A 26,863-nucleotide genomic window follows, 5' to 3' on the forward strand; every position below is an offset into this window, starting at 1 on the left:
AGTTGCAAATTGTATGTCTGATAAGGGTCTAGTATCCAGACTATATAAAGAACATAAAAAAAAAAAGACAGAACTCTAGCTTTTACAAATAAATGCTGAAACGAAGAACCTTGTGCACAAGGTATTTTGCATGTTTGAGCATATCTGCAGAATAAATTCCCAGAAGGGTGTGTGCTTTTCTAATTTTGACCGCTGTTGCCAAATTGCCATCCATTGAGGGTGTACCAGACAGATCCTCAGCAGAATTTATTTCCAAACATGCTCTGACATATGCTAACACTGAAAAAATGCCCAATGCAGTGTTATTCATCAAAGCTCCAAACTGGAAACAGCCCAGTGACCCTTAGCAAGAGGATGAAGAAATAAATCATGGTCTCCTCATACAATGGAATAATACAAAGCAGTGAAAAAGGACAAAGTTTTGCTACCCAAGAGGTGGAGGAATCTCACAGGCATGTCAGTGCCTGAAAGAAACCAGATGCAAAGCAGTGCTTCCTGTGGGATTCCAGTGAGATGAATCAGCCATGAAGTTGAAAGGAAGACGCAATCTACAATGGTAGAGATCAAAACAGGGGTTCGCCTTGGATGGTGGGGGCTTTGATGACACAGCACAAGATTGTCCACTGAGCTGCTAAAAATGTCCTCTACCTTGATCCGGGTGATAGGCAGGTAGGTATAGAAATACATAAAAACTCACCAAGTTATTTGTGCGTCACTGATGTTACATCTCAATAAAAAGAAAAAAAGGCTTTGTAAAAAATAAGCGCCAATGCTGACGTGCAAACAGCAGGGCCAGGGTAGCAGGGAGTGTCCTTGGAAAGAAGGGTCGCGCAGCAGGCCCTGTGTCGCTTTGTTCCGTCTTGTCCGGCTGCCAGCTCCAGGTGTCAGGAGGGGGGCTTGCTGCATCTCTGCCGTCCAGGCCACAGCCCCGCAGCTCAAGTGCAGGGGGGCTGCTGTCTTACCACCCTGAGCCACCTCCCCCTGCCCAGACGGGCCCTGAACCAGCTGTGGAGCAGCTGCCTGGTTATTTATAGCCTTGGGCTCCGCATGAAAGGAGCCTTTTTCAGTGGCTCCTTCCTCCTGACTTCAACTCTGCTCCTGAGTCGCTCTCACCCCACCCCCCACCCCAAGCTTTAATGTTTCTGGGACATTCCAGGTCCCACTGCTGGGCTACATGTCACTGTTGGGGGGTTCTCCCCTGCAGAGCCGATTCCTGGGGCTCACCTCTCCTGACGTGGCCTCAACTCTCTGAAGGGCTTTTGGATAGGATGAGAGAGCTTATTTCTCACAGACTCAGGCCGGGCCCCAGGGTTTTGGGCCCTCAGCTGCCAGGCTGTCTCTGTGGGTGAAAGAGCAGCCACTAGGAGGCTGAGGAGGGCTCTGTCCCTTCCCAGGAAGTGCGATGGTGGTCCTGGCCTTTCCCCTTCAGGGTCTCCTGGGCCTCTGGCTAAAGAGGTCGCCAGCCCATCCACAGAGCTTCTCCTACGCCTGGTGTAGGCTTCCTGGCCCTGGGCCTCCTCTGCTGGCCGTGTCCGGCGGGAGCTCCAGGGTCCAGGAGAGCTCGTTAGGGGCTAAACCCTCACCCCTCATCCCACTCCTCTTCTGGTGGGGCCTGATGGCAGCGTCCTTCAGGAGCCTTGAGTCTTTTCTCCAAGCCCTGTTAGGCCCAAGTTAGTCTTGTTCCTCTTCTCGGAAAACTAGGATGCTCCTTCCCCTCCCCCCACATTGGAAGGGTGGTGGTGCGGCACCTCGCCAGCTGCGGAGGGAACAACCAACTCCAGTGCCTTCCGTGGTTCAGCTTGAAACAGGAACGGGGAGGACCCCCCTGCCCCCAACAAGGTGTTAAACTCCAGCTCTCCTCTGTCACCAGCGGCAGGACACTTACTGCAGGAGACGGGTTCTGAAAACATGATCCAGAAATGCATTTTAAAAATCAAATCCACTTTAAAGGCAGTAAAAGCATTTGCCTGCCTTTTCTCTCGCTCGCTTTCTCCCTTTTTCTTTTCTTTTCTCCCTGCCCCCAACCTTCCCTCTCTCTTTCCTTCCTTTTCTTCTTCCTTCCATCTCTCTCTCTAACCTTCCTTCCTCCCCCCTCCCTTCTTTCCTTCATAAAGTGAAGGATTCCCCTTTAACGGGGCGGGGTGGGGGGTGGGGAGAACAGGTCAGGGAGGCCAGATGCAAGTGGACGTCCCTGGGCTCAAGCTGAGTGATTGATGACCCCAGGAGGTGGGATTGCTCAGTTATGTGGGCTGAGTGGCCAGACTAGCAGGGAAACAGTTTGTTCCAGAGCAGAGGAAGCTCCCTTTCTCCGCTGAGGGTTTTCGGTGGCCTGCATGCAGCTGACCCATCCGGATCCCCCTCAGGCTCAGCCTGTGCAGAGCGCGTGGGGGCCAAGGAGTTATTGGCGGAAACACAAGAGCAAAATTAGCTTTTGTCCTTTGAGTCTGTGGCTGCCTGCCAGCGTCTCCTTCCAATAAGAACACTCTCATTCTCATTCTGGAAGTTTTTGTCAGGTTTATTGCAAACGAAGGGGAAAGCAGACAGAAACAAAGTGACGTTTGCTGAGCTGGAAGGATTGTTTCTAAATCTCTTGTCCAGAGCACACCAATTGCCTTTCCCTGGCACTCGCCTTGGTGAGGGTTTGAACCCACGTCAGAGATGGCCTTGTTTTATGACCAGCCTTGGGTCCCCGTGCTTGCGCGTGTCTCTGCGTGCATGATGCGTGGGCATATGGCCGATAGATGGTGAGGACGGTGGTAAGCCGCCACTGGAAACATATGCAGGACAGATGAGCACTAAATTCACAGGATAATGGAGAATTCTAATGAATTTCCCTGGCATCAAATTTTTATGTTCCTGTAAACTTATGAAAGCCATGAAATTAAAATGACTACCTCACAACAGAGCAATTTAATTAAAAAAAGAAAAGAAAGCCCTACAAAAAAGCGAATTGATAAAACTCAAACGAATACCCTTCTAAAAATGGAGAATGATACCCTTCAATTTTAACATTTGCTCCCAGATCCCTTTGGCTGTGAGAATTTGTTATATAAGGTACTTTCTTGTTTTCCAGAAGAACGTTTCCAGAAGAACGCAGCCTCGGTGTGTTGGCTGCGTCTCTCCAGGTGGTGATGGACAAGGAATGCCCGGTGTCTGACCACACAGGGAAGGTCTGAGGGGCCACCAGGTGACTATTTCAGTGTCAGGAGAGCCTCCTGGCTGGAAAGGTCCCTTCCAGGGCATGTAAAGGGATACTATTTAACGGGATGCTTTCTTATTTTCACACGAGCTTGATAACTGGAAAAAAAGAGGTGAGCAATGTTTCCTTCATGGACAAGAACATTTAGCCATCAGGGCATTTGTTAATATGCACATTAAACACCTTTCTCCCCCCCCGCCCCACATCACTAGGTTGCTAGAAGGATAAGACTTTTCTCTCTCTAGATGGTTGGGCTGACTTTAAAAACAACAAAAAAGGCAGGTCTCCTCCCAGGAGGAGTGCAGCTTCTCTGTATGGTGTTTGCTAATCAGCTTCACACACCTGTATACCCAACACCAGCTAAAAAAGTCAAGCTCAGCGTCAAGAATTATATACTTCACAGTTGGTGCAGGAAATCTGACCCAAGCACACAGGGAAAGACCATTCTATGATTCCTGGGCGCCTCAGCTTGTGGGCTCGTTTTCAGAATATTCTTACAACCCATGGAATTGGCCGTCATGCTTCTAAGTGAAAAGATTGGGAAACTGGGCCAGTGAATAAACACTTACTTTGGATTTGTACTATTGATCAAAAAAAAAAAAAAATCACTGGAAAAAATGAGCCCTTTTCTTCTATTTTGGCTCAAAACAGTCCAAAGAAAACAAGTTTTGGTTCACTCCTGTCCATGAGCTCAGCTCAGGGTTGAACAAACTCCAGTGAAATCACGGAGAAGGCTTGCCACTCCCCCATCCATGTTTCTTAGCAGGGAGGCCTCTCCGGCCCTTTCAGCGTTGGGAGAGACCCTCAGGGAGGGGGGCTCCTTTGCCCTCTTTCTCTACTTGCCTGTCTGCACACATTCTGCTGGAGGAAAGGAGGTACTGAACCTTCTGATCCCAAGAGTACACTCGAGGTCCTGAACATTTGCAGCTGCTCTCTGTTCTGAACACTTCTTTTCAAGCTAAAGCAAGCTGACAGAGGCCCGGCGGGAGGCAGGCTGGGCGCAGGCTGCAGCACCTTCTTCCCGAAATGCCTGCATCTGGATTAAAATGCAACGACCAGCTTGCGACCCCTTGGGCTGCACGGTGAACCCACACACCATGAGCTCTGTGAGTGGCGCTGCCTTAGAGAGGTCTCAGGAGTCTCGCAGATAAATTCAGTTTCTGGTTGATAATTTATAGTCAGCACATCTTCCACTTGAAATTGTGCCATGCCCAGAATAAACAAACAACAAGATTTGAGTTAATTATACTGTATTTTGAATTATTTCCCCAGCTTCTCTGGATCTGTAGCGTGACGTTTTCTCTGATACAGTAAAACATTTTAATGTACAACAGATTACAAGGTCTGTAGTGATGAATTAAAGATAATGGGCTTTTTATCTATATACAGATACAGCTTAATAGTTCACAGATACAATTCTTCCTGTTTTGGGTTGTTGACAGAACATAAGCAGTTTCTTACATATGTTTAAAATTTACAATTAGGCTCCTTCCCTTTATCTGAAAGAAAACGGAGTTCCCCTCTCAGCAGTGCTTTCATCTTGTGGAAAAGAGGTGATGGGAAAGTGCAGATGAGAAGAAGGTTGGAGGGGAGGAAAGGAAGAACCACGAGCAGTTTCTAGAAAACATGACGATTAAAAAAGGAAACTATCCATGCTTCTGCAACGGAAAGCTGATTTACACTTTTCCGTGATTGCTTTCTGTATTCCATGACAAGCAAGGGGCCACGTGTAAGAACGACCATTCTAGGATGGAGCATGCAACCACCCATGGCCAAAACGCTGCTGGAACAAACCACTGTTGCCCCTTCATGGTGATGCAACACCGAAAACAAGGAAAACACGCTCTGGCGACCTGTCAGGACAAAGCTGTCAGGATGGGGCGATGCTGACCTGTTGCGTTACATCACAGCTCGGGAGCCTCACAGAACTGGTTTTGGTATGAAGATAAGTGCATGGATTGAGACGGTGGACATTGATGTTAGTAACTGGATCATCTCAGGGACGGCTCCATCCTATAACGCTGTCTGTTACAAACCATGAAAACGACACAGGTTTCCTAGAGGATGTTAAGGCTCTCGGTTTTTCACTGGTGCTCATTTGCGTGTTATTGGTTCTTCGGTTGGATGCGGTAGAGTGAAGAAGGTGTGCCCGTGGAGGCCCTGTCTGGCACACCCCGTCCAATGGCTTACGATGCAGCTGCAGTGGTGGCACACAAGGGGCCAGGCCCCTGCTGTGTTAGGTCACTGAACGCTGGAGACCCCACTTTGCCGACATCCACTTTTCTGGGTGTTCCCAGCTGGTCCTCTGCTCTGTCCCTGACCTCCCCCAAGTCCAAGGACCGCTTTAGAGACCCCAGGACCATTGGTGGGATTGGCAGGGGTCTCTGTTTGGCTTCCACGCTGGTCTGAGAGTCTGGCTCACTGCTGCCTGGGCCAGCCCAGGACTGGATGGATGAAGAGCCTCTTTGTGAGTCTGGATCAGGCCCAAAGTCCCAGCTCGCTGCTCTGGCAGCTTCTTGAGGCTAAACCCAGAAGGGACTTGCAGACGATCTTCTGAAGGGTAGTGGGTGCCACAGGCTTGCCCAGGACTTGGTGGCAGTTTATGGTGAGGGTTTTGGAGTGTCTCAAGCGGGGCCAGTGCATGAGGCTGCCTTCCTGCACTTCAGAGGGAAGAGAGGGAGGAAAGCCAGTCTCCTCTTGGCTGCCAGACTGTCTCGGGCACATGGGACGGTCATGCTGGCACTACAGAGCTCCTGCCAGAGGTCATCCATGGGGCTGTTGCTACGGGAACAGATGCGGGACGTCTTGTGTTTGAGTCGGTGACAGGAACCACCAGTCAGGAACACAGGCAAACTCTTTTGGAGTCCCGGTAACTACTGAATGGCTAGTTCACAAGAATATGCTAGGTTTTCCCTCAAAGCATGCAGGTCTGTTCCTATTGTAATTCTGCCAACAAAACAGACAGTGGCAGAAGATGAGGACATTTGGAAATGAGATGCTGAAGGGATTGAATCAGCCCATTGTATTGGCTGCATAAGAAAAGTGAACTGAAGAATTTGGATCACTATCCATGTGATTCATGCAATAAATTCATTTTGTCTCATTTGAAATATTTTAGGCAAAAGGATGCTTTTATCCTAAATTATCTGGATAAGTGCTTCAAATCTCTTTTTTTTTCCCAAAAAGTTTTACCTTATCTTCTTAGATTTAGGCTTTAGTTGAATTAATTTCCTGAAAGTTCACATAAATCACATTCTTCAATATTAAAAAACCAACCAACCAACCAAATCCAAAAGCTCTCCAGGTACTACAGTAGATTAGGACCTTTAGAAGTCTCTGGAAGTCCTTGACTGAAATTTTTGGAAAGTACAACCTGTCATGCAATTAACAATAGAAATAGGAGACCAAGGGCAACATTTAGCCACGTTCTTCTGTGCTAACACTCTAGATGTATCTGTGATGCCATCAGAAGTCTTTACTCTTGAGGAAGAAGAGATATCACTCCAGCAAATCAGAATTACAAAAGAAAAGTTCCACCAACTCACCATGTTATAAGATTTGCTTCTAAACTATTGGCTTCCTTGCTCCTTTGTAGTCAACAAAGTCGTTTTTTTGCCCAAGGTCCCCAAATTGGCATAGAAATTGTGAATTATGTTTTATGATATTTCAAGTTAAATGGCCAAAAAATATTTAGTTTTTTCTTTCCCCTCTAATACTTCCCTGAAATTCTGGAGATGTGCAGATATACAAGGGCATTTTAAAAACAACTTAACATTACACATAATAACAAATTTATTGTGTAATCAACAGTTGGGGAAAAAAACGGATCTTGTGTTCAAGGTACCTGATCTAGTTCTGCTACATTAGCAGGACGCACAGGACACCAACATAATCTGTGTTTTATACAGATCTTTCCCAAGGCACCGATGTGTTGCAAACTTGGCCTCAATTCCCTGATGGTCTTGGTTAGCCGATGGACACAAGTCCATATAGACACTTGAATAATCTGAAAACTTTTCCATTCTAAGCAGACACTAGACAATACCTTAAACATTCCACACACAATTCAAGTATCCCGTCTTACAAAAAGAAGGGGAGAGGGAGAGAAGGGGAGACGGATTTACCTTGTCAGTCACTTGCTGACCTACTGTCTAATCTCACCATTTAAATGCACCATGTCTCATCCCACCACCTGGATTCTTTGTTCTTTTCTTGCAAAGGAAGGGGGGGCAAGCCATGAGATGGTCTGGACTGGCAGCATGCTGTGTCTCTGGCTGTGCAGCTGGGAATCACTGGCAATGACTGGCTGAGGGGGGCAAGCTGCTCAGCTACGCTGAACCTGAACTTTCGAATCTGTTGGACAGGAAAAACCACCTCTGCCTTCGGTGAGGCATCATGAGGACAGAAAGGGTTCCAGGTGTCTTGAGTTCCTTGGCAGAAAACTATCATATAATGGGAGGCTGCCTTATGTGTAGAGGCACATTTGCATGTGTGAGAACTGAATTTCACAGCTAAAGAGTTACTTTCTTTAAATCAATAAAGTGCCCGCTCGCCGCGTTGCCATAGGTTTATCTGTACTCCTGAAGTTTGGGAGTGAGGTAACACAGCACTGAAACCTACTTGGGAGGTCAAAGGTGATGGTGGAATGCAGGTGGTGGCCGCAGGTAGAGAGGAGGAGTGGCCGTCCATGAGACGGGGAGACCAGAGCTGGGGACCTCAGAGGGTGGGAACCTGGCAGGATTCGAGACGGATGCCTTGGGTGCGAGGCTGTCTATGCCATGGGACTCCAAGGGGAGCGTGTGAGGCCATGTCACCCCCATTCTGCTCCTTTCCCTGGAATCACATGGACAAGTCCAAACAATTCCCCCTTTCTGCTATCAGTCCTCACCCTGTCAACCTAGAGGGCAAGAATTTTGTTTGCTGAGAAGATCAAGAAGCCCAGAGGAGGGCTTCCCTGGTGGCGCAGTGGTTGAGAGTTCGCCTACCAATGCAGGGGACACGGGTTCGTGCCCCGGTTGGGAGGATCCCACACGCCGTGGAGCGGCTGGGCCCGTGAGCCATGGCCGCTGAGCCTGCGCGTCCGGAGCCTGTGCTCCGCAATGGGAGAGGCCACAACAGTGAGACGCCCGCGTACAGCAAAAAAAAAAAAGCCCAGAGGAAGACAAAGAAAGAGCAGCTCTGAGAAGACTGTAGCCTGCTGGAGGTCACTTGGAAGGAGGTGGGGTCAGCAGAGGCTCTAGTCCTCCAACCCCTTGCAATTCTGGGGGTGGGTGGTGGCGTGGGGGGGGCAGGGAGACCTTTCACTGGGGGTGTGGTTCCTGAAAGGCCACCACCGGCCCCGTCAGTCCAAGCCAGTGCCTTGTTCTGCTCAGCTCTGAGACCCTCGAGCTGGGACCCCAGTCGCCATCAGGATTGTTTTAAAAATAAAATATATGACCATGTGGAGTGGCCCCTCTCTCAGGGAGGGACCAACACAATATTGGTGCAGTTGTTTTCCCTGAATGGTCCTCATCTGTTGCTCTTTCTTGAAAGACTGAATATTCCATAAGACCATAACACAAAGATCATCTCTGATGGGGTACAGATGACACTAAGGTGCCACCATTTAAAAATGTCAGCAAGGGTCTTCCCTGGTGGCACAGTTGTTGAGAATCTGCCTGCCAGTGCAGGGGACACGGGTTCGAGCCCTGGTCTGGGAAGATCCCACATGCTGCGGAGCAACTGGGCCCGTGAGCCACAACTACTGAGCCTGCGCGTCTGGAGAGGCCGCGATAGTGAGAGGCCCGCGCACCGTGATGAAGAGTGGCCCCCGCTTGCCGTATCTGGAGAAAGCCCTCGCACAGAAACGAAGACCCAAAACAGCCAAAAATAAATAAATAAATAAATTTAAAAAATAAAAATAAAAAATAAAAATGTCAGCAAGGAGAGGGATGTATAAAAATTCCCTTCTGTTTCCTGGTGGGACTCCTAACAGGAGAGCCGTCGGGAAAAACAGTGACTAATCACAGGTGCTCCTCAAATATTCTCAAGTATCACAGCACTGTCACCACCTAAGTGAAAGGAGCTTTGGCACATAGTAGGGTACTCAGTAAAACACTGTCTGATCGTTATTTATCTGTTGGGAAAGAATCTGATGAACTTTGTCTTTATATTGAAAAGTTCTTTGAGTGCCTCTTCAGATGTACTTAGGTAACTCACACATTAAAGTCTAAAATATAATTGGATTGGAAATGCATATATAAACAAGCAGCATTAACCTGTTTAATCACGTTTCCAGTAGACAGTCCAGAAGTGCTTGGAAACCTCACCTGCAGATACTTATAATTAAAAATCACCATTCCTCCTGTTATTGTAGATCATGGGTATTGGATTTGGATCCAGGAACATGAAGTGGATTTTTAAATTTTTATTTATTTATTTTTTGCGGTATGTGGGCCTCTCACTGTTGTGGCCTCTCCCGTTGCGGAGCACAGGTTCCGGACGCGCAGGCTCAGCGGCCATGGCTCACGGGCCTAGCTGCTCCGCGGCATGTGGGATCTTCCCGGACAGGGGCACGAACCCGTGTCCCCTGCATCGGCAGGCAGACTCTCAACCACTGCGCCACCAGGGAAGCCCACGAAGTGGGTTTATTTTGATGTGCATTTTTTTTTCTGGATGAAGGAGCCACAACTTTCATCAAATTATCAAAGGCTTTGCGAGCCCAAAAAAAGGTTAGGAATCGCTGCTGCTGATGACTGAGGTTTCGGGAGGCACTCAGATTGCTCAATACCTGATTGCGTAATTTCTTTCTCTTTCCAACTTTCAGGCCCAGAAGGGATGTGAGAATTCCCCACGCTTAAGTTATTCTGACATACAGTAACAACTCTTTGGAGTCGTGTTATTTAAAAACCAATTTTTACAAAGGAACAGTATAAAAATAGACACTTGGGAAGGTTTTGAGTTTACGCCTACATGGTGTGCAACTCTGTACTTTTTCTTAATCACTTCCTCTCACTTATCTCCTGCCCCAGTTAGCTTCCTCTCCCTGGTACTTGGGATCCATCCCAGGCGGCCACAACGACAGATTCCCACAGCAGAGAAAAGCAACCACGTGTGAAAGAGATTTTAGATAAAAGTAGATAACTCGTCTCCAGCCCCTGCAGAGGTCAAGTGAATACCATGTGATCACCACTCTAAACGACACCTTTGGACTACCTGGTGGGGCCCAAAGCCCCAGTTAAACAGAGACACTTATCAGGCATGATATTCCAAGAGCTCAGAGATCAATTCCCAAGAAACCAGAGAAAAGGCCAGCCCTCTATTTGGGTAAGGTCGATTCTTCATTACACTTATTTTAAAACTCTCCCTAATATGAGAGTGAAAAGATTAAAAAAAAAAAAGAATAAAGAGAAGCCATAAATGATAAGTCCTGAGGTTTACTGCAAAAATTAGAGGCTGCCTTTCTAGACTGTTTGAGAAACCCCCCAAAGTCCCTGGGGTGTCCTTTCTACTAGAGAAACGCAACAAAGACAAATATTCCCTTACCTCCGGAAGGTTCCTAGGAATGCCTGCAGCGCGGACTCAGAGGAAAGAGCACCCTCGTCAACAAGCAGTGTCCTCACAGGTACCAGGCTCCAGTGGAGGATCACCTAGAAGCTGGATCCCTCTGATCTGATGAGCAAGGCCTGGGGCCACATCTGCATCCCCTTTGCTGAGTCGACAAGAGGGTCCTGTGCTTTGAAGTTGCACATTAATACTGAACTCTCCAGGAAAAACCCTGGGGGAAGAGGCTCTAACCCCTAGCAGAGCCAGCATTTGGCTCCAGGTTTGGAGGTGCTGTGAGCCCCTATGACATGTAAAATGGCATGTGTGATTTTTGGCAAAGACGCTCTGTGACTTTAAACAGATTCCGAAATGGGTTTGTGACTTTCCCATGATACAGGCACCCCAGGACTCTGTAAGGAAGAGGCTATGCAGGCACATCTTTTCAGAAAACTTACTTCATCTTCTCAGTCAGTTGCTGAAGATATTGCGGGAAAAACTATTTAGAAGGTCTAAAAAAATCAGGATGTGGTCGCAAGCAAAATTTGTCCTGCAACCTGCTTCTGTTCCATGTAAAAATAAATAATTCTCAACCAAAGTTCACTGTAGCAAATGTGTCCATTTAAAACACACACACACACACATACACACACAATAAGAGTTTTTAGTTGCCCTGTTTTCAAAGTCATGATGTAAAAGACCTGCAAAGCTTCCTATTTCAGCCACAAATGGCAGGGAAAAAGGAGCGCCCTAATCTCGGAAGTGGTAACGATCTTGTTGATGAGGAAATACCAGGCATCAAATATTGAGATTTTAGAGTATTTTAATGTCCATTTCTTCAGTGGGTGCATTTTGAAATTATTAGGATTAACAACTTAAAAAGGGTAGAGCAAAGGAAAGATGGAGAACGCAAACAATTGGTTCTCGCAGATTTAATTTTCATATTCTAGGCATGACGTGATTTTTCGAAACCACCACCAAAAAGTGCTTACTTCGAAAGTCTAGAAATGCAAACGCGGACAGATCTTTGGAAACTACAAATCACTACAGCCCACATAATGGGGAAGCACGCGGCCCTTTGGCTCTCAATGTCAAGTGCAAATGTGCAGGTGTCTCCACAGCACAGTCAGGGTAACGGAGCCGTGAGCAGCCTCCAAGCTCTGTGAGGGTTTCATAACTGATGCTCTGCATTTGTTTGCATTGGATGCAATTATTTGTGTTTGTTTATACATATTTACACATATATAATTTGATCTGACCTGAGGCCAAGAAGAACTAGCAATTGCAACTCAAAGCAACTATTTACACACATTCAATTCTGAAGTATTGCTTCCTGCCCTAAGTTCACAGGAGGTATTGCCGCTCTGAAGAACGCCTCCACCTAATCGGAAGCGCTTGAACCCGCTGCTCAGAAGCCTGTCTTCAGCCACCGTCTGCTCAATGCCCACGGAGTCAGAGGCCTGGCGCTGCGGGTGCAGGCACTCCGTGGTTCTGTGCTGAGGTATGCTTCCAAGCAGGGGCTGGGAAGGACCTGGGTCACTGGTGGCCCAAAGAGAACATCTGTACTGGCTGCTTAGGAAGGCTCGCTCGGGGTGTTTTTTTAAAGACAATTTAAACCGTCCACAAAGGCTTCCATTTGCACAATGTTGAACTGGACAGGTGGACGTCACCACTCTCTCCCTGCGTCCGCAGCCTCTTGGCTTCCCAGGAATCGCAGGAGAGGAAGGGAAAAAAAAAAAAGTTTGATAGGGAGGAAGCGTGTGCAGAGATGAACTCTGTGGAGCATGTTTTGAGTGGAACAGCAGAGACACGGGGAACAGCAGGAAGCACCCAGGCCCCTAGCCGCCACCAAAGCTGCAGAGCCTGGAGCCAGATGGTGGAGGGCGAGGCCCACACTCAACACACGTCTTAATACTGATGGAAGGAACCCCTGACATGCCCACAAACCTGACAGACAAGGAGAGCATCAGGTAGTGTTTTTCAGAAAAAATAAAATCTCTGCAGGATTTTATAAGAATACATTCTTTAGAAGAGGTAATGTCACAGTCATCCTTTCTCTATTTCTCTAGCATTGGAAGACCAACAATCTGACAGTAAAACCTGAAGGCAAATCTCCCTGGACATGGAGATCCTGGCTACAACCGTACTGCTGGGGTCTGTGCCATGCATGTCCCTGGGGAGCTGGGGGACCAGAATCAATACTTCATGATGCCGGGAAGGGCAGATTCTGTACGTATTTGGTGAGGAGTGATAACAGGACTTAATGCAGATGTGAAATCTACATAGAGATTTACCAGTGAAAAGAAAATACACAGGGCACATCGGAGAAGACCTTACACAGAGCAGGAGCCAGTCCTCAAATATCCCATGAGCTGCAGCCACCTTAAGAATGAGGTGTCATATGACTATGACAGGGCAACTCTGGCCTGAGTTCAATCCTACATAAACTTCAGACTCAATGTGGCAAAACGGTAATTACAAGCAGGATTAGCAACAAAGGGCACAGAAGCAATTTCCTTGGGTTTTCTGTACTTCCCCGGTTCCATACCTCATTTCCATCCAGACGATTCTGTCCCTACTTCCAGGGTAAGAGCTCCATTTAAATAGGGCTGGGATCCACTCACCAGGCTCAACCCCACCACAAATGGGTCCTGCACAGGCTGAGAAAAGGAAAGGATGGAGCAGCTTTCTGAATGTGGAAGCCAAGCGCTGCCCGCGGCCACGGTGCTCTGCCCAGAACTGCTTCACAGCGAGCCGGTTCTGATCCCACCCCTGTCGTGAGCAGACCCCCTGGGTGGGGAGCAGGAGGAGGGCTTTTGCTTTAAAAGTGGTGGCCGAGGGCTTCCCCGACCCAGAGTGTGCAGGCCGTGCCCAGTGGGGTCCTGCTCAGCCCCTGGCGGGGGAGGCGGCCCAGAGTAGCTGAAGCACTAACGGACACCTTCTCATCCTTCTGCTGTGCCCTCTGTGACCACACCCCGCCCCCTCAGCCTACTGCCCTTCCCCAGACAGAATGACCCGGCAACCCTCCCCAAGACACACACGTTTCCTGATAAATAAATAAATAAATAAATGCAACCCTTGGATGTTTATTTTGCGTTTCCTCTCAGTTGAGTCAGCTTCCAAGACAAGCCCCTCCGCTCCAGCTGGAAGACCCCTTGGGGCGGGAGCAGAATGAAAAAGGGCTTTTAGATACCTGAGGCCTGGGTTCATGAGCTGTGAGGCCGGTAAGCATTTGGAATCTCGGCCTGCACGAGGAGGAAGCCCTAAAGCTGCTGGGTGTGGGGGGCGGTGGGTGCAGTCACAGCCCCTGAGGGCCCAGCTGGCCTGGAAGGCGCATGTCAGGGGACACCGGTGTCCTGGCTGATGGCCCTCTACGGTCCTCAGCCTGCACCCCCCCAGCATCCCCGCCCAGTGAGTTACTGGCACTTGATCTCAGATTCATGAATGCAAGTGTGTGTGCGTCTATGTGTTTACATAGAAAGGTCAGGTCACTGGAAAAACACTAGTACGTATACAGAAAAAAAACCTCAAAAACATTGTATTAGCAAAAAAAAAAAGTGTCTCGTGAGAAAAAGCAATAAAAATAATATTTTAACCACAGCTTCTGTTTTAACGTCCACCACCACCCAGCGCCACACCCTGGCCGCACCTTCCCTGGACTCCAGGCCGCGCCAGCCCCTGAAGGCACTTGTTCTCCACACTGCCAAATGGTCACACCAAGGGGGAAGAGGAAAAAAACGGATGAAGATGAACCCTGAATAACTGTGATCCACACAGAAGTTAGGGCTGCAATGACCACAGGACACCATGTCCAGGGACGGGAACTGTGGAACCTGGACGGACAGAGCACCGCGGGCGGCGCTGGGCCGCATCATGCCCTCTTTGAGACGTTGAGCTTGGTGAGTTCATTGGCTTCCTCCACCCCTGCTTCTTCACAGTCGCTTTTCTCTATGGCTTTGCTGAACCTACACCTTTCTTCGGCTTTGATGGGCTCCTTCCAGGGTTTCTTAGAAGACGGGTGAGTGTCCCTGGCCTGTGTGTTGTTCTCGGAGCCCAGGGACACCTGGTCCGGGTTCTGTACAGAAGGCACCAGGTTGGTGATCTCGTCCGTGGGGGAGCGTCCGATGCTGCCGTCCACCTGGACTCGGATGTCGGGGGAGATGGAGAGCTGGTGCTGCGGCACCATCCCGTTGTCTGTGCACTTGGGGTACAGGTAGGTCTTCATCTGGCCTTTGCCCTTGACGTTCACCGTCCCTCTGTAGTCGAAGTCGTAGCCCATCTTGCTCAGGACGCGGTAGCTTTCCTCGCTGACCTGGATGCGGCACTCCACCCCCGTGGTGTCCATCCTGCTGGCGATGTTGACCGTGTCTCCCCAGATGTCGTACAGCAGCTTGGTGGTGCCAATGACGCCTGCCGTCAGGGGCCCATGGTTGAAGCCCACCCTGAGCTTGAAGTTGAACCAGAGCATGTTATTGTTGAAGTCGTCCACCACGCGCATCATTTCCTTGGCGAACTCAAACAGGATCTGCAGGTGCTCCTGCGGGTGGCTGCCGTCACGGCACTGTGTGGCGTTCAGCCCCGACGCGGCCATGTATGTGGCCCCGATGGTCTTGATCTTCTCAATGCTGCTGTAGTCCGGCTTGCTCAGGAGCTCGTCGAAGTCCCCGATCAGCTCGTTGAGGACCCGGTAGCACTCCTTGCCGCCCTCGTAGTTCTCCTCATAGAACTCGCTGAAGTTGACGATGCTGGCGAAGATGACTCCTCCGTTGTCGTGGTTCTTCGAGTAGGTCTGGGAGACCTTCAGCTGCTCGGCCACGTGGTAGGGGATGATGTTTCTCAGCAGCCAGTCGGCCTGGTCCCTCATGCTCTGGATCTTAGTGCGGTGCAGGTCCGCCTCCACGTCCCCGTGGTAGTGTAGGCGGTAGCTGACTTCGAATTCTCGATTCAGGAACCAGACCAACAAGAGCAGGAGGAAGAAGACAAGAATCACCTCCTGGCCGATCAGGCTGGCTGGGCTCCTGCTGTCGTGCGGCAGCGAGGCGTTGCACGGATTCCTCTTGGAGCTGGAGAGGAAAGAGAGGACAAAGGATGTGCCTTCTGAAATGCATCTTTAAGGGAAAGGTTACTGCCCAGTGCTTCCAGGTTCTGAACCAGCCCAGCTAACCAGCATCCTGCACAGAGTTTTGTGCAGCTCAAACCTTCAACCACCTGCAGCTGCAGAGTGACCTGTTTCTGTTTAGAAAGATGTGGCGTGATAAAGAGTCACTCTTGTAAGATTCCTGTAATGAGTGCTTTGTACTTGCTTTGTTTTTCAGAAGTCTTTAGCTCCTTGATTTTTAAAATCTTTTCTTTTTTCCCAACTTTTTATTTTGAAAAATCTCAACCTTACAAAAAGGTTAAGAGACTGGCAAAACAAACATTTGTATACCCTTCTCCTGGATGCAACAATTGCCAACATTGTGCTACTCTGCTGTTTCCCTCTGTCAACACAAACTGCACACGCGCACACACACTCACACAGGCATACTTTGCTGAACAGTCTGAAAGTAACCTGCCACTTCAATCCTGAAGAGTTCAGTACGAATCTCCTAAGAAAAAGGACGTCTCCCTATGGAATCACACCACCACTGTCACACCCAAGAAATTTCACGTCCTCTGATACACTCTGATATAATTCTCCTGCCCCCTCCCTCCCACCTGCCCTGGGGTTAGTTCTGTTTTGCCAAAGTCATTTAAGATAACTTAACCATTTTTAAAAATAATATAAAATGTATACTTTTAAGAGTAACACACTGTAAGAAACTCAAACAGTATAAATGGAAAATAACTGTCTTTCCTATGAGGTAACCTTTCTGTTGTGCACTATTCTAACACACGGCTGTGCTGTAACAACCAGTCCCCTGCAGAGGGCGATCAGCTGTGTCCATCTTTGACTACTAGGAACCAGGTTACAGTGGATATTCCCGAGTGTCTTTGTGCATATGAATGAGCCTGTCTGTGGGATAAACTCCTGGAAGTGGAACTGCTGAGTCATTTAAAATACACTTAGAATTCCGGTAGAAATTTCCAAACTGCCCTTCTAAGGGCTGAGCCCATTTCTATTCCCTCTGATGACCAAGTCTACTTGGTCTGTTCTACAGTTCCACAGTGCCGAAGGGCCACAGCTTGGGATCCCAGGACTGAAGATTAGCGTGGGCAGTCTCTTCTAAAGTTTATTCTTTAAATATAATTTTTTCCACTTAAAAATACTACATACTCATCATATAAAATTTAGGGTGAAAGTAGAAAGAAAAAAGATTCACCCATCATCACACCATCCAGAGGCGATCACTGTTAATGTTTGTTGAATTTCCTTCTCATCTCTCTTTTATCTGTTTACAACGCTGTGATTGCTCTGCTCATGTAAACTGTACCCTGATGTACTCTAAAATGCACAGAGCAGGCCGCTAGATTTTACATAACAATGGTCTGGGTCACTTATATGAATATAATTATACATGGAACAGATGGACCCTGAGTTTAGAGAGTACCATGGCACAGAAAGCTCAATTCTACCATCAGAGTGTTTTTTAATGAATTTTAATGTTACCTGTACTTAGGCATATTAAAAATAATGAAACTGACCAATCTGGTCATAACGCCTTCCATGAAACACAGTCACAAAAGCCTGGCTTTGGAGTAATGATGCCTGGACTGTGACCGGGCTGGCCCCCCACAGAGCTCTGAGAGCCTTGGGCAGGTCACACCATCTTTCAGGTCTCAGTTTCCTCACGAGTAAACTGAAGATGGGCTGGAGTATTGCTAAGTCTCTACCGGCCTAAGGGTCTGTGCAGAAAGAGCCTGAGGCTATGTCTGTAGAACCAGCAGGGTGCCCTAGGCTGGCATTGGGGAGCTTGGATTTGGGGAGGGTTCCCACCAGTCCTTGATGAGAGGGGCTCACCGTGCCTGGACTGTTCGTACAAACAATGTGGTTTCTGCACCTGCCCTCCTTCCGAAAATCTGGAATTTTGGTACATGCCAGGCAAAGGGCGCCTATGTGACCAGCCACCAAGAAAAACCCTGGAGTCTCTGATGGGCTTCCCAGGAGGGTGTTTCACACGTGCTGTCACAGCTCATTGCTGGAAGAATTAAGTGCATCTCATACGACTCCACTGAGAGAGGACTCTCGAACGCTGGCGCCTGGTTTCCTCTGGACTCTGTCTCATGCACTTTTGTTCTCTGCTGATTTTGCTCTGTGTCCTTTTGCTGTAAGAAACCACAGCCACGGGTACAACCATGTGCTGAGTCCTGAGTCCTCCAAGTGAATGATCAGACCTGAGGGTGGTCTTGGGGACCCTGACAGAGGTTCTATGACTTAATGCCTAAGAACCAGGAACCCAAAACAGCCTCTATGGCAAGATGCACCACACTTCACTCATTTATTTTGCCAACTGTCATTTAAACAAATGGCAGTACTTACTATGAATCTAAAGTACTAAACAAAATAACTATTTTAGATACTAAAACAGATCTATGTCCAGCCCCTCAAGCCCTCTTGTTGGCTCAGAGTAGGGAGAGAATCTGGAGGGAGTGAGTCTTCTCTACATGAGCCCATCTCCTTGGCTTAGGAGTTGACCTTTCCTCCGGTTTCTCCAAAGTGATAACACTGAGGAACAGCCTCTTTATTAGGAGACGTCACCAAGGCTTAAGGTCATCCTAGAACCAGGCATTGTAGAACCCGGTGGTAGAACTGGGTGGCGTTGTCTCGGTTTCCTCAATTGTGCTGTAGCTAAAGCCGGCAGTGTGGCCTGAGCCTGGGATGGGCACAGGCCAGTGCCCTCTGGGTGGAGCAGAAGAATACGAAACGTGGGCAGGTGTGACAGGGAAAGGGAAACAACTGCACTGCTTGCTTTTACCTTTGCTTAAAAGGAAGGGTCCTAATGCACAGGCTGACATGTTGTGCCCAAGGGGCTGCCTTGCAACAGAAGATCTGTAACCAGCGGGTGGGAGAATTATTTCCACTCTACAACCTGTACTTCTTATCCTACTGCAGAAGGAACAAGGAAGGCGATGGTTCTACTCCTAAATTCAAATAGTAAAGGGCAGTCCCAAAAGGAGGAATTTTGTGACTAAATGCAAGAGATAACTTAATAGATGGACAAATGGAAGTCAGAGTAAAAAACAGTATAGTTCATTATCACGGAAAAGAGGGATTACAAAATAGAGAAAAACGGAAAACAAAGACCACTCGTCCTAGCCAGCTCAACGTGGGATGCATTAAAATTTTGGTATATTTCCATGCCATTTAAAATCTACGCCTAGGATGGGGGCGGGATGCACCAAGAGGAGGCATAAGGGGGGCTTCTGGGTAATGTTCTATTTCTTGGTCTGGGTGGCAGTTAAATGGGTGTGTTCACTAGTGAAAATTCACTGAGCTGTCTTCATGATCTGGAGGCTTTTCTGTGTATGTGTTATACGTCAAAAGAAAGTTAACTTAAAAAAAGATATTAGGTGTTTTGCTACTAAATCTTATAACTGTCAATCATACACAGAAACATCTGTATTCTGTTTTTGTTCCATTGTCACTTTAATTCTCCTTCCCAACATCTAAATGTCCACAGGTATTTAATTTTTTAATTGTAGAAACAGAGAAAAAATCATCACTCATCATTAGATCGTAAGTATTACATATCTTACTTTTTTTTATATACAATGAAATACCTAGCTGTAGCTATAAGACCTATGTAATTTCACATAATAAATGAAAAATGAAAACCATAAATGCTTTCCACATTGCTGCATTTTAACAGTTGTAATATTTGGGTATATGTATCATAATTTAATTAATTTCTTTTTTACTGACAACTGAAGTTGCTGATGAACTTTCAATATTATCAATCAGATGTTCAATATTTTGGGGCATGCAGCCTTTACCAAATGCTGAATTATTTCCTCAGCAGATAAGCAAAAACAGAATTATTAGTTTAAAGGTGATGGACATTTTTATGACTATGTTTTATAGATGCCAAATTACTTTCCAAAACTATTGTACCATTCTGAAAAGTAATGAGGCATGGCAGAAAAAGCATGGCCTGGTAGTGAGGGAGGCCAGGGTCTGAACACTGCCAGTGTCCATAGGCAGGTTCCTTCTCTGAGCTTCAGCTTTCTTATCTGGAAAATGGGGACAAAGTTACCTAATATATCAGGTTACTGTGTAGATTAAACAAACCTATATTAAACACCATCAATTCATATATGTGCCACACCCTGGCCTACACTGGGTATTCACATGGTAACATTTTGAAGGTATGATTTGAAGATCAGAAGGAATTCTGTAGTTATTTAATAGTGCAATGACTTGTGTAGTAGCCTATTTATCTTCTACTACATTTCCTCTTTTGTGATTTTTTTGGTCTTTTATCTACACAGGTCTTAATTAGCTCTTTACATAACAGTCTCACAAATATTTTTTTCAGTCTGCTTTTATCATCCCCTCGGTCAGTCTTATTTTTTTGTGCGTGTGGTTCTATTTATTATTTGTAAGATTGGAAAGTTATCTCTGTCTTAGAAGCTTGAGAACTGCTTAATTTTATTTTTTCTAGATGTTTATATAGTTTTATATAATTTAAAAATTTTTGACTTCAATTTATTTAGAATTAATTTTGATGTTTATAGTAAAGCAAGGGCCCAACATTTATTTGTTTCAAATTTCTAGTCGGTTATTTCAAAATATTTTAGGGAATAAATTTTCTTTGATTTGTGAGATCTCCTTTGTAACATTCTAATGTCTTATATAAAATTAAACCAAATCTAACACAGGAAACCCTCGCTTTTTGAAAGTTCGCTTTTCACCGCTTTGCTTTGATGAAAGACCTACATTAGTACCTGTTTTTGCTAATGAAAGAAATCTGAAGGGGATTTTTGCCTTTAGAAAAAAAGGCAAAAAGCAAAACTAACGTTCAGCATTTGTTTCGCAGTGAGTGTTACAGAGGCAGCGCCATCCTGAGAGGCAGGAGCGGCACCGCCAAGCTCCTTCCCTGGAACCACACTGAGCATCGCAGCATCAGCCACCACAGCTCTGAACTGTGTCTGTAAGCATCTGTGCTTTACCTCAACTTACTCTGTGCCTCCGTTAGCAAGCTGTGTCCTAACGGAACTGCTTCTTCACTTTTTGGCTTAGGAAAGTTTTCACAGGAACGCTCTACTTTCAGAGAGTGGGAGAAACCTGCCTATGTCTTTTTTGAAAAAAATTAATTAATTAGGCTGCGCGGAGTATTAGTTGCAGTACTCGGGATCTTTGTTGCCATGTACAGGATCTTCAGTTGCGGGATCTGACCAGGGATTGAACCTGGGCCCCCTGCATTGGAAGCATGGCGTCTTAACCGCTGGACCACCAGGAAGTCCCCTGCCTATGTCTTAACAATTATTCATTTTCCCAAAGATATTATAAGTATGAACTGATATTTTAACAAATAGATATCTTCCACTTACTCTTGTAAGAATGCATATGTTGTTTCTTTAATTCAAGATACAACTGTTTTTCAGGAAACTTAGAAATAACCAGCAGTAATAATACAGTTACACCCATTTATTCAGATATAGGCACAATGTTAAAAGCTTACCTGAAATTCTGTACTGCATCCAGGTGTGAAATTACTATGGAACTGAAATTAAAATGCAGAAAACTATTATTATAAAAAGCAAAAAGGGCATTATACAAAGCAATCTGAGAAGAGTTTAAATAAAAACAACTTTCCTATTTTTAAGGTGGAGATCAAGGTAGAAAGTTAAGGATAGTAAATTTCTATTATAATTTGATGCTGTGTGTTAATGAAGAATGACAAAATGGTAAAGACAACAATGTAAAAGCCTTTATATCAGCTGTGGAAAGTAGGCACAACCACTAAAAAGCGAAATCAAGGAAGAATCTCTAAGGACTTCATTTTGCTGTTAAGGACTTATCTATGGTGTCGTGTCCTACAGGCTAGAAACTTCAGTCACTTTCAAACAGCGAAGTCTACTGACAAAGGATCAATGTCAAAAGGCCCCGCCGGAGGCGTTGGCAGATTACTTACTGGAGAAGCCGGACTTTGCTATCGGTGATGCCCAAAGCAATCAAACCCCAATTTTAAGGCATCAAAACCACACCTAACTAAAGACCTCTCTCTTGGTGCTTGGGAAGGTACCCAAGACACCCAGCCCCATTCTCTCCACATGCTGCACAGCTTCCTCTGGGGTCATGTTACCCAGCGTCCACTCAGGCCCACAAATCACCCAAACCTCTCCACCCGGGGCAAGTGCCCTGATGCTTCGTCCTTCAGGTCCCCCAGCCTTGCTCCCTGAAAAGGGGACGTTGCAGAGCACCTGTGAGCAGCTCTCCTGGGCAACAAAGGCCAGTGAGGGCTCAGAGTGGCTTTTTTGATTACAGGAGGTATTAAATGACTTCACAGAAAAGGAAAGAAAAACAAGAGCTACACACAAACTGTCCTCTTCTTACCCTGTCCAGACGTGACTGTGACACTGCTGTAACCCACGTGTCTGTGTCTCCCCAAAGCTGGAAGAGTCCCCCCCGCCAGCTTCACAGGAGTTGAGTTTATGTTTTGTCCTCCCCACATGTTCCCTACGCTGGGCTCGGCTCAGCAGTGACAGGGTGGACAGGCTGAAAAGATTCTGCGTGAATGCGGGTGTACTGGGTCCAGCAGAGATTCAACCGCCAGCCCTACCTCAAGACCTGCTATTTGATTTCTAGGTGAAAAGGCGATGGATGGGTTTCCTATCGCTACGGCTCTCTAGATCCAAGTGGAAAAGGCCCGCACCAGTGACTAAATGACACTGTGAATGGCTGATGGAGTATTTGTGTTGGATCTAAAAGGTTAAAAGTCAGACTGTTGAATTTCATGCTCTTGGGAAAGAGCTTTATAATGACCATAATTACAAAAGGCCGCACCTTCAGAAAGGAAAAATGACACTTTGTTTTGCTTAAAGTAATTTAACTATTCATTAAAGTTTCCTTTCAAATGCTGAATGACATTTCTACTTCCTTTTTGATCTTAATTTGCAGAGAACTTGAATATCTTTCATGTGGTTATTATTTCATTAAGTAAACTGAGGAAGGATACTCACCCTGTCCATTACTGACCACTGCTTTGGTAATACCCAAAATGCACTATGGCAATTTTGTCTGATATTGAGACAACTTGGACCACTTTCTACTTTTGAGCAATGGTTCTTGGCAACAGTAATACCATTCCTAGGGGGCATTTTGGAAACACTGGGGGTCCCTCTGATTGTTTGGGGAGCCAGGAATGTTAGATGCCCTGCAAAGCACAATAGGGAAATGTCCCATGTAATTTTGAAATATCCTAACCTAAACCCACTGTAATTTTAAATAAATGATTGTTTAATATGTGCTAATATAAAACATAAGCAGTTACAAAAAAGTCCAACATTTAGGAGAAGTATGTTACAGAAACAGAAGCTTAATGGCTTTGAGACATTCCCCTGAAATTTCTGAATAAATTACTCACCGTGTGCACTCTGCTATCCAAGGTATCATCGTATTTCCAACTACATATTTAGTTGAAAAGGTTAAAAGCCACAAAACCAGTTGCAAATGTGCAACAGGTAATTTCAGACTCATTTTTTTTTTTTTTTTTTTTGCGGTATGCGGGCTTCCCACTGCTGTGGCCTCTCCCGTTGCGGAGCACAGGCTCCGGACGCGCAGGCCCAGCGGCCATGGCTCCCGGGCCCAGTCGCTCCGCGGCACGCGGGATCCTCCCGGACCGGGGCACGAACCCGCGTCCCCTGCATCGGCAGGCGGACTCCCAACAACTGCGCCACCAGGGAAGCCCTCAGACTCATTTTAACGCTAAGAACCAAATGTGATTTAATTTGTAGAACACATGAAAGGTAGGGGTCTTACTGGATTTCATTAACAAAGGATGTTTCAAATATAGCACCTATCACTGCCATCCTCTATATTTTAATTTTTAAATTCTTTGTAGCACAGCAGTAAGAACACATCCTGCCCCCAGGGGTCTTCACAAAGCTCCTGTTTCTCTTCCCCACACCATCTGTGAGAGGGCTTTTTTTTTTTTTTAAAGATTTTGTTGTTGTTGTTGTGGACCATTTTTAAAGTCTTTATTGAATTTGTTACAATACTGCTTCTGTTTTATGTTGGTTTTTTTGGCTGCGAGGCATGTGGGATCTTAGCTCCCCGACCAGGGATTGAACCCGCACCCGCTGCATTGGAAGGCGAAGTCTTTACCACTGGACCGCCAAGGAAGTCCCCGTGAGAGGGCTTTGAAGGCCATCTGAGTACCAGGGATGGAATCCACTCTTCAATATGTGGAAGGATTTCAAGATAAATGATATATTTCCAGTGATTCGTCATTGCCCTAACGTTTCCTGTTACAACATGGAGAACTGTTATGACATGATATTTATGAATAAGGCCAGGTCACTCGCAAGACCATCACACTTCTTCATTTCCTCCACTTCAACACTCTGTAACCTGTCTCGGCACACTGGCCCTACTACAAAAGGTTAGGACCAGCTTCCTCTTTTCATTTTTGTGTCACCTATACCTCTATCACTTCATTTTCTTGATAGTCTTGTATGAAACGGCTTCTGGTCCTACTTTCTTAAATTCAAACTTCTTCATCATAAGTACAGTCGACCCTCTGCGTCCATAGGTTGTGCATCTGCGGATTCAACCAACCTCAGACTGAAAATATTAGGGAAAAACAAAATCGCAGAAAGTTCAAAAAAAGCAAAACTTAAACTTGCCACATGCTGACAACTATTTACATAGCACTTACATTGTATTAGGTATTATAAGTAACCTTGAGATGATTTAAAGTATACAGGAGGGCATTAGTAGATTATATGAAAATATTCATATTATGCCATTTATAGAAGGAACTTGAGCATTCTTGAATTTTGGTATCCAAGGGGTGGTCTGGGAACCAATCCCCTGCAGATACCGAGGGACAACTGCGAGTTCAAGCGTGTGACTGCTGCATGATGTCTGCTGGGGATGGTCACCCCAGGATGTCTGCAGGCAAATATTCAATACATATAATGTTATTAAAGTTATTTTCTTTTTCTTTCGTTTGTGTATTACTCTTTGGGCATTTCATCAAGTTGTTGACTTTATGTATGCTGAAAGCTCTTTCATGTTGTGACAGGAAATGTCTGTTCGGGTGGAGTGCATTAGTCCTGACGAGAAAGTGCAAGGGACAGACACAACTCAATAGCAAAATCCAACAATCTGGTTAAAAAATGGACAGAGGATCTAAATAGAGATTTTTCCAAAGTAGACAGAGATAGCCAATGGGTACATGAAAAGCTGTTCAACATCCCTAATCATCAGGGAAATGCAAACCAAAACCACAGTAAAACATCACCTCACACCCGTTAGAACAGGTATTATAAAAAAGACAAGAAATAGCAAGCGTTGTTGAAGATGTGAAGAGAAGCCTCGTGCACTATTGGTGGGAATGTAAATTGGTACAGCCACTATGGAAAACAGTATGTAGGCTCCCCCCAAACTAAAAACAGAACTATCATATGACCTAGCAGTTCCACTATTAGGAATATATCTGAAGGGAACAAAAACAGTAACTTGAAAAGACATCTGCAACCCCATGTTCATTATAGTACTATTTACAATAGTCAAGAGGGGAAGCAACCTAAGTGTCCATCAATGGATGAATGGATAAAGAAGATGTGGTATATATACAATGCAGTATTACTCAGCCATAAAAAAGAAGGAAAATCCTGCCATTTGTGACAACATAGACAGACCTTAAAAGCATTATGTTAAGTGAAATAAGTCAGACAGAGAAAGACAAATACCGTATGATCTCAGTTATATGTAGAATCTTAAGACAAACAAAAACCCCCATGAACTCATAGATACAGAGAACAGACTGGTGGTTGCCAGAGGCAGGGGTGGGAGGTGAGTGAAATGGGTGAAGGTGGTCAAAAGGTACAAATTTCCAGTTATAAAATAAACAAGTCTTGGGGAAGTAATGCACAGCATGGGGACCACAGTTAATGATACTGTACTGTATATTTGAAAGTTGCTGAGAAAGTAACATGTTTTGTTTTGTTTTTTGGCCATGCAGCATGGCTTGTGGGATCTTAGTTTCCTGACCAGGGATCGAAGCCGCACCCTCGGCAGTGAAAGCTCAGAGTCCTAACCACTGGACCGGCAGGGAATTCCCCCAAGAGTAACTCTTAAAAGTTCTCATCACGAGAAAAAAATATTTGTGTGGTGATAGATGTTAACTAGACTTACTGTGGTGATTATTTCACAATATACACAAATATTAAATCATTACATAGTGCACCTGAAACTAATATGTTCTATGTCAATTATATTTCAATTAAAACAAAAAGAAAAAGTGAGAAGGAGAAGAAGAAAGGTGGTCCTTCTGTGGAGGGCACAGTGCACGTACCTGTCTGGGCAGAGGGAGACGTAGAGCAGCAGCAGGGGCCCGGCCCCGACGACTGTGGCCAAGGAGGACCTCATCCAGGAGCTGAGCTGGCAGAAGTTACAGTAGTGCACCACGGTGATCAGGACAGCCGAGCCCGTGAACACGGTGGACTGCAATGAGGGGCAGGCTTGGTGAGGACCCCAGGCCCCCTCCTTGCCACACGGGCTCACCTGCCTTCCCTCCAACTGGGCACCCCGAGAGCAAACGACACGCTCACTTACCTGTCCTTCTGTTTAACAAAATATCTGGTGGTTTCAGGGACAGATCATAAATCATTAGATTAATTACCAGAGCTTTCGGTTACAAGTCTCACTGGCACTAAAATTCCTCTCCTGATGTGTGCAAATTGCACACGTCACATTGGAGGAGAGGAAAGGTAGACTGCCCTGGTTGAGAACTTCCACCATGTAACCAGTTACCTCCCAAAGCCTGTCCTCCAGGCACCCTGCTGTGTGTCAGTGGAAATGTGATTTGGTTTTAAGTATTAAATGCAGCCAGCCCACCCAGTACTTCATGCTATACTCGCTGGCACCAAAAATGTAATCTTCCACAGCAGGATGAATTCACTCTTTATGGGGTTTAACTTGGATGCTCCTTCCCTGATCAACAGCAGCTGATCCAGGTGCCAGTCAATTGTTTGTGCCAGTTCTTCAGACTAACA

The 26,863-nt window shown here is 46.2% G+C and overlaps 1 protein-coding gene across 5 annotated transcripts in view; it reads right to left on the minus strand.

Annotated features, from left to right (window-relative positions):
• Positions 1-233: 233 nt before the first annotated feature.
• Positions 234-26,863, minus strand: part of ADCY9 (adenylate cyclase 9) — a 189,267-nt gene continuing 162,637 nt past the window's right edge. For 4 of the 5 annotated variants that reach the window (XM_033428925.2, XM_049699534.1, XM_004270236.4 and 1 more), the window contains 3 exons: positions 26,164-26,312; positions 21,322-21,363; positions 11,526-15,783 (listed from right to left, as the gene is read on the minus strand). In XM_033428925.2, the coding sequence (XP_033284816.2) occupies positions 14,592-15,783; positions 21,322-21,363; positions 26,164-26,312 (1,383 nt within the window). In that variant the 3' untranslated portion in view covers positions 11,526-14,591. Of the gene's footprint in view, positions 1,901-7,323; positions 15,784-21,321; positions 21,364-26,163; positions 26,313-26,863 lie in introns of those variants that run through there. The other variant, XR_007472235.1, reaches the window with a different exon arrangement.

Source organism: Orcinus orca, chromosome 16 (genome assembly GCF_937001465.1).
Source record: "Orcinus orca chromosome 16, mOrcOrc1.1, whole genome shotgun sequence".
NCBI lineage: Eukaryota > Metazoa > Chordata > Mammalia > Artiodactyla > Delphinidae > Orcinus > Orcinus orca.